The sequence below is a fragment of the Fukomys damarensis genome, unplaced genomic scaffold, assembly GCF_012274545.1.
Source record: "Fukomys damarensis isolate Sample0158 unplaced genomic scaffold, DMR_v1.0_HiC HiC_scaffold_38, whole genome shotgun sequence".
Taxonomy (NCBI): domain Eukaryota; kingdom Metazoa; phylum Chordata; class Mammalia; order Rodentia; family Bathyergidae; genus Fukomys; species Fukomys damarensis.
Window position 1 is genome coordinate 76,306,512 of NW_022900950.1, and position 18,124 is coordinate 76,324,635.

Sequence of the window (18,124 nt, forward strand, 5' to 3'; positions counted from 1 at the left end):
ATCACTTTACTCCAGTCCCTGCTGCTTTACCCAAAAGTGAAGGAAGCACAGCCACAGAGCAGAGTGGCCCCTTTCCTTACAGCAGGCGGCGGTGCGCTGCCGAGAGTCTGTCCACCCAGGAGGGGCTGGCGCAGGGGTCTGGAGTGGAGTTGATCGCCTAGCGGGACATTGATACAAACAAAAACACAGCACGCTGAGTTGGCCATCACGTTGGGGACACAGACATTTCTAGCACTAGACATTTCCTCCTTCAGCTCACCTTAAACTATAAACACGGTACCTGTGTACTTTTGTTCCCTCCGGGTTACAGGCTTGATTCTGTCCTCTCCCTCTAACAAAGGCCTGGCAGTTGGCCAGTTCTCCATTTCTATTTTTCACAGTTTCATGTGGGCTATTTTGATATCCCTATCCAAACTCTAAAAAGTTATTAACTCTTGTGGTTCATGTGCATATTTCAACAGTCTCTAAAGACAGTGGAACTGAGAAAACGTCAGATTTTCCTAATACGGGATGCCTAAATTCAACCAGCACATTATACTGAGTTTTTAGAAACTGAATCAGTTAATGAAACCTTCCCAGTTATGTTTCAAGATCAGTCTAATGTTATAAGTCCAGGAAAGTATGAGCAAATTCATAATCTTTCTAGGGTTGAGTGTAATCATTTCTGCCTCTTAGCTGCAGGTCTTGATGTGATACCTACCTACCATGTTCACTTTTGTAAAATGTAAGAAACTAGATCTGAATTCTTTGTTATGTCCTAAGTTTTCCTCTGTCAGTGATGCTTTCCTTTCTGGAAGGAGCTCATGATGTGTGGTTTCAGGCTAACTAATCCTGTGGCTGATGTCTTTCAAATTAGTTCCTTCATGTCCTTAAACTTGGTTCGTATTTTTCAACCTTATCTAGAAAAATTTTGTTAGCTACTATGTACCTTTGACCAAGCTGTATTTATGTTATTATATTACTTTGTTTCTTTGTAAGAAACTTGGTTGGCTAGGATGTACCCAGATCTCTAAAGCAGGAAAGGAACAGCAGAAACCTTCTCCCAATCCTAGCATCTCCAGTCTCCTCCAAACATTGCCCTGGCTAGCCATGCCTGTGGATTAATAAACCCTTTCTCTCTTACCCTTAAGCAAATAATCATTCAGCTCTGGTGTCAGCTGAAAAATCTGAATCTCCTTTGCCAGAGGAGGAAGAAAAGGAGAAAGGAGTAGCTTTGCAGTGAGGGGCGGGGGGATCACTGCCTCAGTGGGGTGTGTGGCACTGGATTCTGAGGCAGTGAGACAGCGGGCTCACAGCAGCCACAAAAGCTGAGACGGGTGGACCAGCGCCCAGGTTCGTGGCACTTTGGTATACGCAGCCCCTGACACTTGCGCATCAGGGTCTCTCCAAGGTCACCACTAATCAACTCAGATTTGCTAGAAGACTGAGTTACATCTTTCAAGGTCAAAACAGTGACCCTGTACATATTCCTTTAAGCAGAACAGGAAGGTGGCCAAAAAGAGAACTAGGGAGAAACTCAAGTGCAGTTCCTACTTCCACAGGACTTCACGGACTCCCTCCCTGAATTCCTCGGCTACTTCTCCCCTAGGTCTACTTCAGAGGTACCTGCTTCTTTCTAAAGTTGCCTTCACATTGCTCTGTGGGATTTAGGGACCCCTACTGTACAAAACCTCAAATCATCCTATGGTACGGAGTCTTATGTATCCATCTTATCAGGGATCTACTTCTAATAAAAATGCACCACTGAACTGACTGAGATTTCCTGTGGTGAAACTGGTTGCTACATAAGCCTAGTCAGTCATAATAAATTTGCGAAGATAGTTTATGTAGCTATGAGTATCCAATAAACATCACCTGCTCCTCTCTGTCACAAATTTATGCATTTTCCTTTTACTTTATTTTGTTTCAAATCAAGTTGTTTCTGATAAAATACTCACATGCTCCGTCAGTAACGGCGTAGTATCCGTGGCAAGAGTGTTACGTGGTATTTCGCTTTTGATGAACAAAAATATGAAAGCACTGTAAAGAAAGTTTGTGTTAGTGCCTTTATCAAAACTCTGATTCATCTCAAGCTGCCTGATTTTTAAGAAAAAGCAACTCCAATCATCAGGTCTTAATGATCAGATATCATCTCCAGATCCTCCTCTCAGTGGTCTGGCCATTTCTTCAGAATTGCTATTGCCTTTGATGCTTGTCGCTTTTCTTGACACCTACAAGTTAAAAACGAACCTCAAGATTTCCTCCAAATCAGGTTCAGTGGACCTCTGAAACTCATATGAGTTATATTCCTAGAGTGTCCTTGAACTGAGAAAAACTGAATTTCAGAGAGGGTCAGGAAAATGCCTATTTTTGTAGTTTAAACCCTAAATATGCTATGTCTCTCACAGTTTTGTAATTTAATTTAATAAAATGCTCTATTAATAAAGTCTGAGAAGGTGAAGGGTGTTTTGGTGGCATCTTAGGGGTCTTAGGGCTTTAAGAACAAAACCGAGAACTTTTTCTAGCAAGGCACACTACATCCTCTCTTCTTCCTGTAGAAGCAAAAGAAGAGGTGACTTCCCCTTCGGTGTGAGGAGAGAACTCCTGAAGTACTGAGAAGAGTCACCACACAAGTTGTGCCAAGACCATTTACTACAATCCCACAGAATCATTTTTCCTCAAGATTTTCCAACTCAGAAGATAAGAACCACATGGTAAGTCCCCAACTTATGAACAAGTTGCATTCTGGGAGAATGTCTGTAAGTTGGATTCATTCCTAAGTCGGACAAAGTGAGTCTTATACAGTACACATGTGAAAGTTTGCAAGTCAAATGTTCATAAGTGGAGGACTTGAGGTATCATGAGTCTTCAAGGTCCTCAAAAAATTAACACTCAGTAATTGAATGCACAGGACCTAACCATATGTGTATATGTAAATGAATTAAATATATATGCGCATGTAAGTATTTTCATTAATGAATTTGGAAAGCTATTTCTAGACATTGTAGTATTTTCTCTGCTCTGTATAGATGTGTATATTTCTTAACAAATAATATAAAATTCTACACTAGAAACACTTGAAGTCTATACATGTTCTTGATTTTTTTTTCTAAATAACTATATGACACTTGTTGGAATGACTTAACATCTGTGAGCACTGCCCCTTTCATCTAAAAATAAGATGAAAGCGATGTACTCTCTTCTCAGAGCTGAAGTGAACATTAGGTGGTAACATGCACATAGTCTCAGTGCTCTGTCACCATGTGCTAGAACCTAAAATGTGTGGAGAGAGCCTAACTGTCCAGTGGATGCTGACCACCAAGGACCGGAGCCCGTATGATGGATGCTGGTTCTAAGAAAGGCAGAAGAATCTCAGCTCGGATCGGTCGGGGGCAGGCGGGGCATGGAACGCCTGGTGGTGAAGTGTGAAGGTGATGGTGGGAAGAGATGCTATTCATAGAAAATAATAAATCTTACCTTCCATGATTTCCCAGATCAGATATAGAGTTGTGAAGTAGATCCTGAGAATTTCAATAACAGAAGAAATACAAAAGGCTATGGTAGTTTAAGGGAGATGCATTCTAAGTAAGAGTAAAAATATAAAAAAAGATTGCATGGAATGGGAGATCTCAAGTGAAAAGAGTGGCCAAAGAGGCTGAAGAGGGACTGAGGGAAGGGATCCGGCCTGGTGTGACAAATAATCCCAAGCCAATGAGAGCACGATACAGGCAGAAAGCGAAATTGCAGAGTAGGAAGAATGTTGGATAGACACAAAGCGGGAGACCAGCTGGTTATAGATAGGCTTATCCTGGGTCCAAGCAGAGCCATCGGGGGTTTTAAACAGGAAGCTGACGATGCCCCAGTTTATGGTAGGTCTGAGCTAGCTGTACTGGAAAGAGGGAAGATTGGAATGAGGAAGCCAGAAAAGAACCTCATGTCTGCATAGGCAGGGTAGGTATGTGGGTAGGTAGGAAGGAAAGGACCAAAGGAAAGAAGGGAAAGAAAGCACTCTTGAAACATTGAGAATGAATTTGACAGGATTAAGTTGGGGTAGAGTCTAAGGGGAGAGAATGAAATATGACTGAGGCCTTTAATTTGAAGAATTGTGGCTGATGTCTCGTGTGGGGAGAGGGAACTCAGGGAGAGGAGCCAGCAGCACGCAGGGAAGGAGGCAGCAAGAGATGTGACTGAGTGGGAAACACAGGACAAAGACAAAGGGCCTCACAGCCTTGCGTGCCTGGAGTGTCCCTGGCAAGGTCCTTTCCCATGTGTGATCTCAGAACCGAGGAGGAGGAGGAGCCTGTGGGCATCTACAGAGGGGTCCAGCCTGGCCCATCACAGGTACAAAGACTATGGACCTCCAGGAATGGCTAGAAACAGAAGCCTGAGTTTGCTTGCACTGCAGAAGAATGGCTTAAGCTGGGGGAGTAAATAAAGCTCCAGAGAAAGTAAGTTAAGGGGAAAAAGTGTGAAGACTAGACTCTTTAGGATGCTCTAAAGTACACTGTTATTATTTCACTGCTAGGGGTGGAACTCAGAACTTTGTACATGTCTGGCAAGCGTTCTACCACTGAGCTACATCCCCACCCGTGTTTTGAACTGAAGGGGAAATCCGCCTGTCTGATGAACTCTAGCTCCTGGATTCTCAACAAAGCAGATGCTTCACAAAGAGTCTGAGGTATTGTTTCTTGGCATCAGCTCCATTCTACCCAGTCCCGGTTCATCTTGACCGTCACCTTGATTGCATGAGAGACTCCCAGAGAGGTGGCTGGATGGTGAGGGCACTGACTTGGGTTCCAAGTTGAACGGGCCATGAGCAGGTGGGACGTGGGGGCCCTGTCTGGCCCCTCGCCCCTTCCTTTCTGTCTCTCCCCTCAATCTCTTCTCCCAGATGCCATTAGAGTTTTCCTCTGCCATGAGGGTTCTCTCTTGAAGCAAGCTGACCATGAACCGAAACCTCTGAAACTGTGAGCTGGATTAAACCTTTTCTGCACTGAATCAAGTCCAGCAGCAAGAAAGCTGACTAATAGTGTGATGTAACCAGAGATGGTCCAGCAGCCCTAGCAGAAGCAAGACAGGAGAGCATGTAGGTGTTGCTTAGTTTGTCTGAGCATCGGGAAAGCCAGCCACCACATACTCTATGTATTTTCTCTTGCAATTGAGCCTGGAAGACTGAAAACTGTGTTCACCAGGCTCTCCTGGCAGCGAGGCTCTGTGATGGGAGATCTGGCAGCCCCAGTGGTTTGGGGAGCAGTGCTAGCTCAGCACAGAGACAGCGGTTCTTGCAATGCTAGCCGGAGTGTGGGTGTGGGGGTCCTGGGAGTCACTCCATCGAGTCTACAAGTCCCTGTGTTAACCTTCCACTATGTAAAATCCTCCAGATTGACCAATGCCTTACATATCACATAGGGAGAGCTGCTACCATGTGGAAGTCACGTAACACATTCTTTCAAGACTGGATGTACAGAAGATCCCACAGTCATAAAAGCAATATCCTGATCCACTGCAGCTGTATTCCAAGTTTCTTTATACTGATTACAAAGTTGAGTCAATGAATTCCTTTCGGAACAAACTGAATTGAGCTACAGTCATGAAAGCACAGATTCCTGAAATTCTGCCCAGGAGAGAAACATAGAGGAAAGTCTAGATTTCCACAGGGAGAGAGCATTGCACTCCCACCACCAACCTGATTCTGACCCAGCTGCACGATTCCCCAGGTCCACTGACTAGAGGGACACAAAGCTGAGTAAGGAAGGCCCTAGGGGAAGGGGTGTAGGCATCAGGCTGAGCGAGCCCTTGAAGGGTGTTTGGACGCCAGCCCCTTCTTTCTCTCTGTCCTCTCTGGCAGTGCAGTGAGCAGCTTTTCTCTGCCACATGCTCTCCTCTAAGCCAGGCTTCCTTCCCCAGCCCGGAGAGGCACCAAATGGTCAGAAGGAAACCTCCAGACCCCTGAGCCAAAACCTCTTTCTCCTTAAGGCCGATTATCTCAACTATTTGTTACAGTAACAGAAAGTCAACTGACACAACTACTGATAAAAACAATCTTTATAAAGAAAACAACCTCACACAGAGAGCATTAAGTATGAGCCTGGCACCATACAGATCACTGAGCATTCGTTATTTTATTGACTCCTGAAAATGTCCCATGGTTGGTTTCTTGGTAGCCTCTCTTTTGGGAAATGAAATGATACACTGGAGAAATGGAAGGAGTGTCTCTGGGTCACATGGGATAAGAGAAAGAACCTGAATACCTGATTTGTAATTTTACAGAAGTCACTGTTTTCCAAAAGAACTACGGAGAAACAAGGCCTAATGAGCTGCAGGAACTGGCCTTAAATTACCATTAAATCAAAACTAAACCATGATCCATTACAATTTTGCAAAGTAGAAAAATTGCTTTTGAGAGAGCTGTTCAGAGCTAGATAGAATTCTGTGTGCAAGTGTCTGAAATTCACATAACTGCCTCTAAGCAAAAAGTGTCAAGAAGCTACTATTTGAGAATAATCTATGTTATTTCTTCTCCATTTGCTCTGGACTGTTCTCTAAGGCAAAATTTCAGTGACAAATACGTTGTTCCTGAATGCAACTGGGGAAAAAGCCATCATCGCCAAGGAAGGGAATGTACTGTTCTCTCCCTGAAGAAGGAAAATGTAGTAAGACCCTCCTAGGCAGTGCTATCCATTTGGAAGGCACTGACAGGGAGTATAAATAGAATCCAGAGAGGACAGAGGACTGGAATTAAGGTGACCTAATTCTGTCAGCGTTCTACTGACCCAACACCACCACATAAGTAATCGGTCATTTCCAGTCTCATTCCTGCTGCGTGTGCAACTGGCCACAGGTGCACCCCAAACCGGGTACTCAGAAGAGCAGGCGTCTTCCCAGCAACAGAGTGGGCATGGAGGGGGTCAGGGAACGTGAGGAGGGAGGTGAAAGCTGCCAATGGGTGCGAGCGGGCGTGCAGCCTTATCACAGGCTTCGCCACTCACTCGTGGTCTAACATGGCCTGAACATAGGAAGTGGAACATTGCAGAAATAAACACCCACCAGTCTCACACTGTGCTTCTTTCTGAGCAGCGTGCTAGAATCCCGTGTTACCCCTTTGCCCGGCTTTGAGCGTGAATCACGCAGTGTGTTGAGCAGTCTTCTGGGGTTTCAGATCCTCTGCTGCACTGCTTCGGGGCTGGGTTCAGGTGACCTGTATTTTACTCACTATTGGCCCCAAAGCAAAGAAATAGAAGTGCTGGCAAATCCGATATGCCGAGGAGAAGCGGTAAAGTGCTTCCTTTATGCTTAAAGATGGAAGAATTCAACTCCAGCAGGAAAGAAAAATAAATGTGTGCTGAATTTGCTAAGATCTACAGTAAGAGTAATCCTCTGTCTATGAAATCATGAAGAAAGACAAAGAAATGCATGCTGGTGTGTCTGTCACACTGCAAAGTGCTAAAGCACGGCCACTGTGGTTAAGTGCTTAGCTAAGAGGAAAACAGGAATGGATTATAAGGTTCAGTATTAACCATGGTGGTTCTGGAACACTTCCCCCTGCGATATAAGAGAAGACAGAAGAACAGAGCGCAGACTATTCCAGCGGTGTCGGGAAGCTAGCATAACATTTGCTTGTATTCCATGTTGTAGTTTGCAAAATGCTTTATGAAACCCCCAGTGCAGCTTCTGAGCTGTGTACTGGGATTGTCTCTGAGTCAGAGAAGAGTACAGAACTTCAAAGCAGGGAGTTGATTTTTCCCAGTCTCAGAGCTTCTGAGAGCTACAGCTAGACCTCCTGACCCAGATGTAGTATTCTGTCCTGTAAGACAGGTCTGTCATTGTAAATTGAGAATCCAAGGAAAAATCATTTAGATTTCATGAAATGCAAGTTTAGGAAAACATGTATGTACATCAGGACCTTTCAAAAGCGCTCTCAGTGTAGTTTGGAAGGAAGCTAAGACATTAGAAATGGCTGTTACCTCACTACTGAGAGCCCAGCTCCGAGGTAATTCAGCACTGGCTCTGACACCTCCTCAGCATCCATTCCAAACCAGCCAAACCTGGAAAGTCAAGCACAGAGAATTAGAAATTGCTGAGATGCCTTATCACATTATTGAAGGACATGGACTTGGAGCCCTGTTTCTGGGTTCAAATCCCAGCTCTCACAGTTGCTAACTTTAACTTTGGTTAAGTTATTTGAGTGTGCCTCAGTTTTCCACATTAAAAATGGAGAAATAACTGTACTTATGGTATAGATTGCTATAAACATTGAATAATGTTTAACATTAACTACTTACTTGTTAGTACCTCTTTTAAGAATAAAGAAGGAAGAGGAAAAATATAGTTCAAATGGTGGGATAAATACTAAATAATGGGCTGGAACTTTTTATTTAATTTTTTTTGTGGTCCTGGGAATGGAACTCAGTGCCTTACACAGGCTAGGCAAGTGCTCTACAATCCGGCACTTTAAAACGTACTTTAAAATGGCTTCTTGGTTGAAAATTCCTATTCTTTGGCATTAATGAATTTTTTCATGCTTTGACATTGCCATGATCGCTACAAAGCACCCTGGGAACCATCTTGGAAGGAAAGAATGCAAGGCCAGTAGAAGAGGCAGTAGTATTTGTAAACGTCAGCACTGCTGAATGGGGAAGGAGAGGGAAGAAGATATATATCGGAGGTGAGGGGAAGTGGAGCCCCCACAGGGAGGCAAGGGCGACACTGTCCGTCCTACTCACTTCCTCGACTTGACTTGAGTGTTGATCTTCATGCTGGCTGAGGGCACACAGCGCAAGAGACCAATCCATGACAACTGGGCTGGTCCGCATTGGCAACTATGATGGGGTGGTGTTACGGTTTATATCTAAAATGTACCCACAGCCTCATCTCCTCCCAGGTGGGGCTTTTGAGACTGAGTGGATCATGGGTGTGATACTGAATCAGTCCACTGAGTGGTTTAGCATAGTTCTGGGTATGGATGATGCATTTACTAGAGGCAGAAGATCCACCCTGGGTATGAATGACACAAACCGAGAGGCATTGAGCCTGAATGGAATAAAATAGGAAAGGGAGGCTCATAGCTGCTGCTGCTTTTTCCTGCCTGCTCTGCCATGGACTGTTTCTGGAACTAGCCAACTATGTGCTGAAATCTCTATAACCTGTGAGCCAAAATAAATCCTCCTTTGACTTGTGGGTCTCAGGTATTTTGTCCCAGCAATGAGAAAGTAACCAAGACAGGTGGCCTCTACTCAGTCATGGCTACTGAGCACTCAGAATGTGGCTACCAGAACTGAGAAACTCCATGTTATATTGATATCAATTTTAATTCATTTAATTTCCATGTCAATGGACACCTGTGGTCTGTGGCTATTCTAGTGAGTAGCACAACTCTACAACTGGGGTTGGCAAACTTTTACTTAAAGGATCAGAGAGTATGTTAGGCTCTGTGAGCTGACATTGTCCTGAAATTACTCAGCTCTGCTAGGTAGAGGAAAAGCAGATGCAGCCCATTCTGAAAAGGATGAGCATGGCTGTGTTCTAATAAAACTTTACACACAGAGTGAGAAGACTGAGCCACAGATGCGGATCATGCAAGAAGAGAGGGACAATTATGTACTCTAGAATCACAAGACTGGGTTTTGGCCTGGGTTCCTAACTTTGAGACTGTCTGGAATCCAAGCTCTTGGAGTACCAGCTCTCACAACACAGCACTCCCTTTGCATGTATATATAGAATTTTGCAAATGAGATGAGAATAATGTCTATAACATGCCCAGCAAACACTCACACAATAGAAAGGGAAAATAAATATCACTTCCCTGTCTTTGTACTTGTTTATTAGATATAATTCTTTAAAACTTTTTTTTCATTTCATTTTGATTTTTTTGCTATAACTTGATAAAATACCTAGAACACTTATGAAGAGTTTAGGAGAAACAATAATTAAAGCTGGCACATTTTATGTGTGTATTTTACCAGCTGTAATCTCTTGGAGAATAAAAACTGTATGCTATTCTTTGCAGCTAGCATAACCCTTGGCAGTTATCATATGTTGATCATAGGTACAGAGAGACTTAGTTGAAAGTTTGACCACATTACCTTGAGCTTGCCCAGCCAGTCACAGCATTAAATGACCCCCAGATTAGGATTCCAAGGCCTAGACCAATGGTTTTGATAATGGGGACAACAGCAATATTCCCTGTAGATGCAATATAAAGAAAAAAATTATTTCCAGTGTAGAAAGTACATATATTCTTTAACTGAATCTCATGGGATTTGGACAAATTTTGTATAGCCCTTCATTTTTAAAATAAACATTTTTGGCACCACATTTATGATTGTGATTCCTCAAAGAGTTAAGTTAAAGGAAAACCCCTACAAAGAAAGAAGCTAAATCAATCTCTAAGCTTGCTGCACAGATGCCGTCCATCATGGACATAGGTTTCTCCTACTGGACTCTGCAGAGGCTGTCGATGATGAAATTAGCGATCATCCCCTTAGATTCAAACTGGTGCTGACAGCTGCCAAAGCCTTTGGCCCCACTATGGCCCCCAAATTTGCTGTTCCACACTCACTGGCTTCTCTTCCAGATTTTCACAGTAATTACCTCGTGTTCTGTCAGCATCACTTGGGGCCTAATCCATGATTGTTTTTAGTTATTATTCTTGTCGCTGTGGTTGTTTTAAATGGGGCCTTACTATATTGCCCAGGATAGCTCCCGGGGTCACGCCATCCTCCCACCTCACCTCCTGAGTGACGAGCGAGGGTACAGGTATGTGCCACCAAGTCAGGCTCATGCTTGCTTTTTGTGTTTTATAGTTCTTAACCCCTCAGCATCCTGGCCTCATCCTGTAACCTCTTCTTCAAGCTTTCTTCTTTGGACTTCCAAAATGCTCCCCTCTCCTCTCCCAGCTCTCTTTAGCTCTGCTCTGACTGCTCCTCCTCACCATACCATCTACACTGATGTGTCTCCCAGGGATTTCCCCAGAACACACTCTTCTGCTTGTGTGATAATTCTTTGGATGCTTGACCTAATTTCATGATTGCAGCTGTCAAACAGGGGCACATGAGCCCAGCGCTGTAGCTGCTGAATGGACCCACTGGAGTTTCAGCAAGATGCTCCATGCTGATGCTGGAGATCTGTGGGTGGGTGTCCTCTAAGGAGGGAACATCCAGGCCCTTTAGACACAGAAGGTCCCAAATGGAACTCACCATGTCCCCTTCTAACATGTCCTTCTCCCGTTTCCTCATCATCTAAAATAAATGCCCTACATCACGGGCCCCTCCCTTTGCCCTAGGCGTCCATCCCCCACCTGTCGCTGTGACCCTTGGTATCCACAGAGGCAGCAGCCCTCGCATGAGTCTCTTCCCTGGTGACTGCTGGTGGAAGCTTCTGGATGAATATGCATCTGGTGGTTAAAAGACCTGCAGGAGCCAGGTGTGGTGGTGCACCCCTAGAATCCCACACTCTGGAAGGGCGAAGCAGGAACATCTCAAGTTTGAGCCCGGTCGGGGCAATTTTTCAAATCAGCAAGACTTTGCCTCAAAATTATAAAAAAATTAAAGAGTTTGGGAATATGGTGCGTTCAGTCCCTAGTACTGAAAAAAAAATTTTTTTTTTCAAGAAGAGGATGGGTGGGTTTGTCCTATTCCTCTCAAATTAGGTTCCACTCTGTTCCCCATCAGGCATGATAAATAGCAAATCAGAGGTATTTATGAGGTGTCAGCATATAAATTCTAGCAGCAGTTTAAAGATTAACTCTTTTGGTAGCTAACTCATGAACTTAACTAAGTCATTTAATCTCTCAAAGATTCAAATCAAGGGGTAAAATAATACACTAACAATTTAAGATTTTGTTTTTAACAAAACTACCTCTAAAGATCCTTGATTCTTTGTTAAAAATGAAAAAAAAAACCCTCTTTGGGGTGAATTTGTTTTGACAAGGGAACCATTTCTGACTGGTCAAGAAAATATATAAACTCTAGTTAGATAATTTCAGGTATGTTAAGGCAATAGAGGAAAGATATTTTCTTTGTTTTTCTGTTATCAGTACTCTTAAATGAATATAGATCTGTGTCACCTATTTTTAAGCATATCCTAAAAATGACAAAAGTATAGATCATTATTATTTTTTAATTTTTTTTGGTACCGGGGATGGAACTTGGCTACTTGCTCTTGAGAGGCAGGAGCTAGAACCACTGAGCCAAAGCCCTGGCCCTAGATCATTATTATAAACATTTTCTGATGAAACATGCTGGGGAAAGCAGGATCAGAACATGTAAAATAGCATACAAGTTACACATACAAAAATGATTCAAATATTTTGACCATAATGATTTTTCTATGAGCACTTAGAAATCATTGGAATAAATAAATCAGGAAAAGTACCAAAAATAGGGTTTACAATGAAGAAACTAGTTATTTTTATTACCTAAGGCAAAGAAGTATTCAGAATTACTGATTGTGCTATTTCTTTAAATCATGAATCAGTTATTTTGATTTTTATATGGAATGATTACATAGAAAGTTAGGTCACAGTTTACCTGTTGCCCAAATGCAGCCTCCAAGCATCGCAAAAGGCCAAAACCGAGGGCAGTGGAGTATCAGGTTGACCACCAAGGCAACTAACCAAATGGCAGCACAGAGCACCCACTGAAGGAACATCCCTGGGAACAAGAGAATTGCCATTACTGTTGTAAATTGGTCCAAGTAAATTTGTGCTCAGGACCATCCATGAGGTATGACATAGGCCACATGTATTAAATGCCTACACTCCAGGCCCTTTGCATATTTTCTTCTTGCAACTACCCTGCATCATAATTCACCCTACTTTAAAGGCAGAGAAGACAAATCTGAGCGTAAATGAGAACAAAGACCTGTCATGTAAAGGTACAAGATCCCAATAATGAATGGAACTGTACTGTACACCTAAAATATACTAATAAACTCAATGAGGAAAAAAATTTTTTTAAAAAAGAAACTTGTTCTAGGAGCTATCATTCTGCAGAACTGGAATTTGAACCTAGGTTTTTGGACTCTGAAGCCCATGCACAGTGCATTCCTGCTCAATATTCTTTTCCCCCACTTAGCAGACAAATGGACAAGTTTTTGTCAGTTTTGGCAAAAACATCTTATCTTTCCTTTAAGATATCACAGTTGGCACACGCGTGCGTGCACACAAACACACACACACACGTACGAGGCATCAGGAACTTCAATAGCACAGCAGTGACTGAAACCTTCCCAAGCCACTTATGCCTACTCTGGATGGCTGGGTAGGAATGAAGTAAATGGTGCCTGCGAGTCTCACACAGCAGAGCTCACTGTGTGGTGAGCGCATCTTCCAAACCGCAGCTGCACTACCTTCCACGCTCCAGCTGCTTTTGGCCAGGATATGAAGAGCACCTGGGGAGGTGAGAGGCATCTCTACCTCTCTGGGGCTTATGGTTTACAATGATACAGTAGTTGACATTGAAAGAAATACTGAGACAGTTATAAATCGACCTATCACCTTTGACTCTGACTTTGGAAGATTTTTTGCCCATTGTGACTCACTGTCATAGGAGAGAGGAAAACAACTGGCTCCTAACTCCTAAGAAAGAAAATAGCATTACTGAGATGAGAAAACTCAATTTTACATATCTTTCATTTTATAAGTGAAAAACTGCCCACAAGAGAGCTGAAGAGACTTAATTAAGGCTTGAGGTATAGCTCGTCTAGGTCCCAGGTCCCAGGTCCTACGGAAGGAAGGAAGGGACGGAGGGAGGGAGGAAAGGGGAGGAAGAGGAGGAAGGAGGGAAGAAAGGAAGGAAGACGGCAAGCAGCTGAGCTGGCTCAGTCACATCCCAAAGCTAATTGTCAAAGACCTAAAAGCCATATCCTCTGCCCGTTTTTGTTGGTTTTGTAGTTTCCATTCCTGTCCCAAGTCCAAAGGAAAAGAGAAGGAAGACTCTAGAGGAAAGCAGTTTGTAATTTGATTGTGTAAGCAGTATGAAGACATTAGGAGTCTAAAACCAAGGGTAACAGGAACTTAATTCCCAATAGGTATTCACCATAGTATCTCCAGTTCCTTCTGGCTTGGACATGGAAGGCAGACAGATAGATATAACTTGTGTTTTCTTTACTAACAGTTATCTCATAGTCAGTTTTGCTGTGCTGTACATATACATTCCTAAAAATCTCCAGCACACAATGCAAAACTGCGCAATAAAAACAGCAAAATTTATAGGGAAGGTGGGGATTGGGAAGAAAAACACCCCCAAAATCCATCAGCGATGTATTTTTTTAGAAAGCAGTAAACTAACAAAAATGACAGAGCATTTTAATGCATGAGTGTTGGAATAAATATGGCATTTTTTGCTTGAGAAAGGCCTGAGGTTTTCTTCTGAACATGAGCGCTGGGTGGCTGGGCTTGAGAAATTTGTGAAGCTGGGGGACTGAGGTTCTGGTGCCAGGTGTGGATGGGGGCGATGCATACCACACGAGGTGAACTGAGGCGGCAGGAAGATATTTGGTGTCTGTGTGTGTGTGTGTGTGTGTGTGTGTGTGTGCGTGCATGGATGTGCACTTTGGGTGTTATTACACAGCTTTTTCTGTGTTCATTTAGTGTCTTACGGACACAACTGCTCACAAGTGAGCACTGAATTTGGGTTTTGCTCACTGTGTTTCAGAAGACATCAATCTGTGATTGGAAGACATCAGTCTGTGTTTCGAAAACAAGTGTCATTAGTAGAACTGACTGCAAGCTATTTCTTTTGTAAATACAGCAGATATGGCAGGAGGAAAAAGGTTTCCTGACAACAACAACCTCACCTTTGCCACGAAGCATAAACTTCCGGGCTATCCTGCGCTAACTCTCACATGACTGGCTTGGGCATTTTCCATGCTGACTTACGGTGAGCCTGTTCACCACCACACGGCAAATCACAACCTACTGCTAAAGCCGCCACTCAAAAAGGACAGAGAAAGACCCTTGGAATTAACTGTAGGTTATCACCGAAGGAAAAAGAATTACCGTCACCAGTGTCATATTTTTTAAGTGGTGCAAAATTTGACCCAAACAAAAGTATTGCTGCGAAAGAGGAGAGATAGCCGATGTCTAGTCCTGTCCCATTACTGCTCATGGTTCCGAGGTCCGCCCAAGAGAGAGCTGCTTCTCTTTAGACTTGTTGCACTTCTCCAGTGTTTCTGAAGTGAAAGAAACCAAAATGACACAATTTAAGAAGCAGGGAATCTGTGGACAAGTGATGCTTAATACTCGATATTTATTAAGCAACAGAACACTAAGGTTTCTTCTTGCAGATGGCTGGACATTACGTAATGATAGATTTTGTTCATTTATACTGTCAACAAATCTTTAAAATCACTAATATACGCTTTTTAAAACCTGTGTTTTCTTTCAGATAACCTGCATTTGATTTCATTGAATAAACCTGCGTTTATTCAATACACGTCTAAAAAAAGCTATCACTATAATATTAGATTTGGAATGAAAAGGGGGTTCTGCGCATGCAGCTGCGATACAGCCTGTTTATGTCCTTCAGTTCACGCCTGAAATGTAAGAAAAGCTTTTGCTTGTAAAGTATCTAATAGTTCTGAAAGGCAGCAGATGTTTCCACACTTGATCTTCACGGTACACAGTGGAAGTAAACAGAGTCCTAACCCCAAAATCTTTTCAAGGAACCAGTCCACCTCTGAAGGAGAATTTTCCTACAGTGCAACAAAAATTGGACCCAGACCTTGGAAGAAGTTAGATTTCCAGGTTCTGAAGAAAATGCGTCAAGGAAGTTTAAGCCCAGCAGTGCCTTCCAGAAGCTGCTGCCCAGGTGTGGAGGGTAAGGGTCACACAGATACAGGTGCTAAGATAAGCGGTCAGAACGTCCAAAGGGCACGGAGGCCTAGCACCGCCTGGGAGGGGGCAGGATCGCAGGACACACCGCAGATAGGGTGCTAGCTAGGAGGTCGAACTGTTCCCATTTTCGTTACAGTTAAGCAGAGCCAAACCAAACCTGTGTGAAGTATGTTGAGGGGAAGGTAGGGAAGGCCTAGCAGTTAAAAGTGACAAATTGTTTTAGGCCACTGCCAGTAGTCTGGGGCTGGAGGACAGCAGGGGTCTTGACCTAAGCAGCCCACTTCTTCACACACAGGGCGGGGCATCTGGGAAAGATCCAGACCGACTTCAGGGTGGGCGGGCAGTAATGCACAGGGACAGTCCCCTTGTTTAAAATAAATGATTGTGTGTGTGTGTGTGTGTGTGTGTGTGTGTGTGTGTGTGGAAAAGTGCTGTCGGTTTAGCGATTTCTTTTTTTTTTCTTGCAATTTTAAAAGCACATACCTAAGTTTCAAACTATTTTTAAAATTTTAGTTTGTTATTCTTTTTTCTTTAAAAAATGTATTAAAGGGGCCGGGGATGGGGATTTAGCTCAGCGGTGCCGCCTGCCTAGTAAGCACAAGGGCCGAGTTTGCGACCTGCGGGAATATTTTGAAAAAATGCATACGATGTGTAATGTTTAACTCAGATTAAATGTATTGACTCGCTCAAGTAGTCATCACTTTGATGGCGAAACCCTTCAAAATCCTGCTTCAAACTACTTTTACGTAAAACCAAACGTTATCCTAGTCTTTACTCCGACGTGTCCGCCGCAACTGTATTAAGCTGTATTCATTCGTTTTGTAAATTTGCACCTCTTTGGTTCCATCTGGTAGTAAAAAAAAACCCTTCTCTGGGAAACTTACACTTCCAGCCCGGGCGCCCTCCACGCGAGCGCGGGCTCCCGTTCGCGCCCAGCTCGCTGCCGTTTCAGTTTCAGTTTTAAAGGTCCTCAAATCCCCGGGCGGTCTCTGCCTGAGCCCGGGGCTGAGTTTTAGCTACAGATCGCGGGGACCCGGGGACCTGGAAGATCTGGACTCACCGCGCCGGCCGGCCCGCTCCGCCGTCTCTGCCCGCTCCTCCTCCCTGACTCCTCCTCCGTCTGCAGTGCAGCCTTCCTGCTTCGGGGCCCAAGACACGGTGGGGCACGCCCTGGGGCCCTCGGGCCACCGGCCAAGCAGGAAGGCCCTGGTGGTGAAGCCGTCCAGGGAGGTGATTGCCCTCCCTCCGCTCCCTCCTTCCCTTCCCGTCTCTTCCCCTCTCTTTCCTCCCGCTTTTCCCTCTCTTCCTCCTCCCCATCCTTCCATCCTCCCCACTTCCTCTCCATACCAGAATCTCTGGGGCGAAACTCAGGATTTACTTCTTTTAAAACCTCCTCCTAGAGACCCTCCTGTGGAGCCAGACTTGAGAACTGTATTCCGAATCCACACTTGTCAAACTTTCCTTTCTGTAAGAATCTCCCGGGCAGTGGGTTAAAATGCAGGTTGCCTAGATTTTGAGAAACGTTGCTCCGCGTGTACCTGCTGGACGCCTTTGACCTTAAATTGGAACAAAAGTTAAAGGAGAGCGAGTTATTCAGCAGTGCGCTCGCCCAGCGCATCTCCAGCTGCCAAGCCAAGGGTTCGGGCTGGAGACCCTCTCTCTGGTGGCAGAGTCCTGAGGACACACAATATGGACCTTGGCCCATCAAGCGCAGGGAGCCAAAGGCAGGCAAGCTCTGAAAGCGGCAGTGCTGAACTCTGTCGCTTCCCAGGCCAAGGGAGGCCGGGGTGCAGAAGGGTCATTTCACAGAGGCCAGCCGGACAGTTAACAATCCGGAGGAGGAAAGCACACTGAGCACTGTAAAAAGGTGCGGCTTCCTGGGAGGAAGTCGCTCTTTCAGTGTCAGGCACGGTCAGATGGCAGATGGGACAGAATTAAAGAAGTGAGGCCTTTTCACTTGCACGGTGAATTGAGCAATTCAGGAATACTGTGGACAATGCAGTGCCCCGTGCTGCGCATGCGTGCTTCTCCAGGCCCAGCTCAGTCTGCTGTGCGTGGCTTTATTGTGCTCCGCAGGTGCAGGGTTGGTTTTACAGTGTGAAGGTTTGCGACTCACAGGGCGGAAATCTATTGCCGTTTTCCCAAAGGTGTGCGTGTCCCCGTGTTGGATTTTGGTCATTCCCATGGTGTTGCAGACTTTTCCAGCATCATGGTGTTCGGACAACCTGCGCTGTTGACGTTAGCAATGCAATCCCTGTGGAAGCAACTCAGCAAGGTGGGGACTTCGCGGGTGAATGTGTGCGCCCACCG

General features: G+C 44.4%; 1 protein-coding gene across 12 annotated transcripts in view; it reads right to left on the reverse strand.

The window, feature by feature from the left end:
• Tmem144 (transmembrane protein 144) overlaps window positions 1-17,694 on the reverse strand; it is a 39,379-nt gene extending 21,685 nt beyond the window's left edge. For 5 of the 12 annotated variants that reach the window (XM_010627954.3, XM_010627953.3, XM_033760071.1 and 2 more), the window contains exons 1-7: window positions 16,875-17,074; window positions 14,978-15,150; window positions 12,507-12,629; window positions 10,062-10,161; window positions 7,944-8,024; window positions 1,938-2,019; window positions 81-157 (exon numbers count right to left, since the gene is read on the reverse strand). In XM_010627954.3, the coding sequence (XP_010626256.1) occupies window positions 81-157; window positions 1,938-2,019; window positions 7,944-8,024; window positions 10,062-10,161; window positions 12,507-12,629; window positions 14,978-15,086 (572 nt within the window). In that variant the 5' untranslated portion in view covers window positions 15,087-15,150; window positions 16,875-17,074. The other 7 variants (XM_010627950.3, XM_033760070.1, XM_010627951.3 and 4 more) reach the window with 5 other exon arrangements.
• Between the last annotated feature and the right edge of the window lie 430 nt (window positions 17,695-18,124).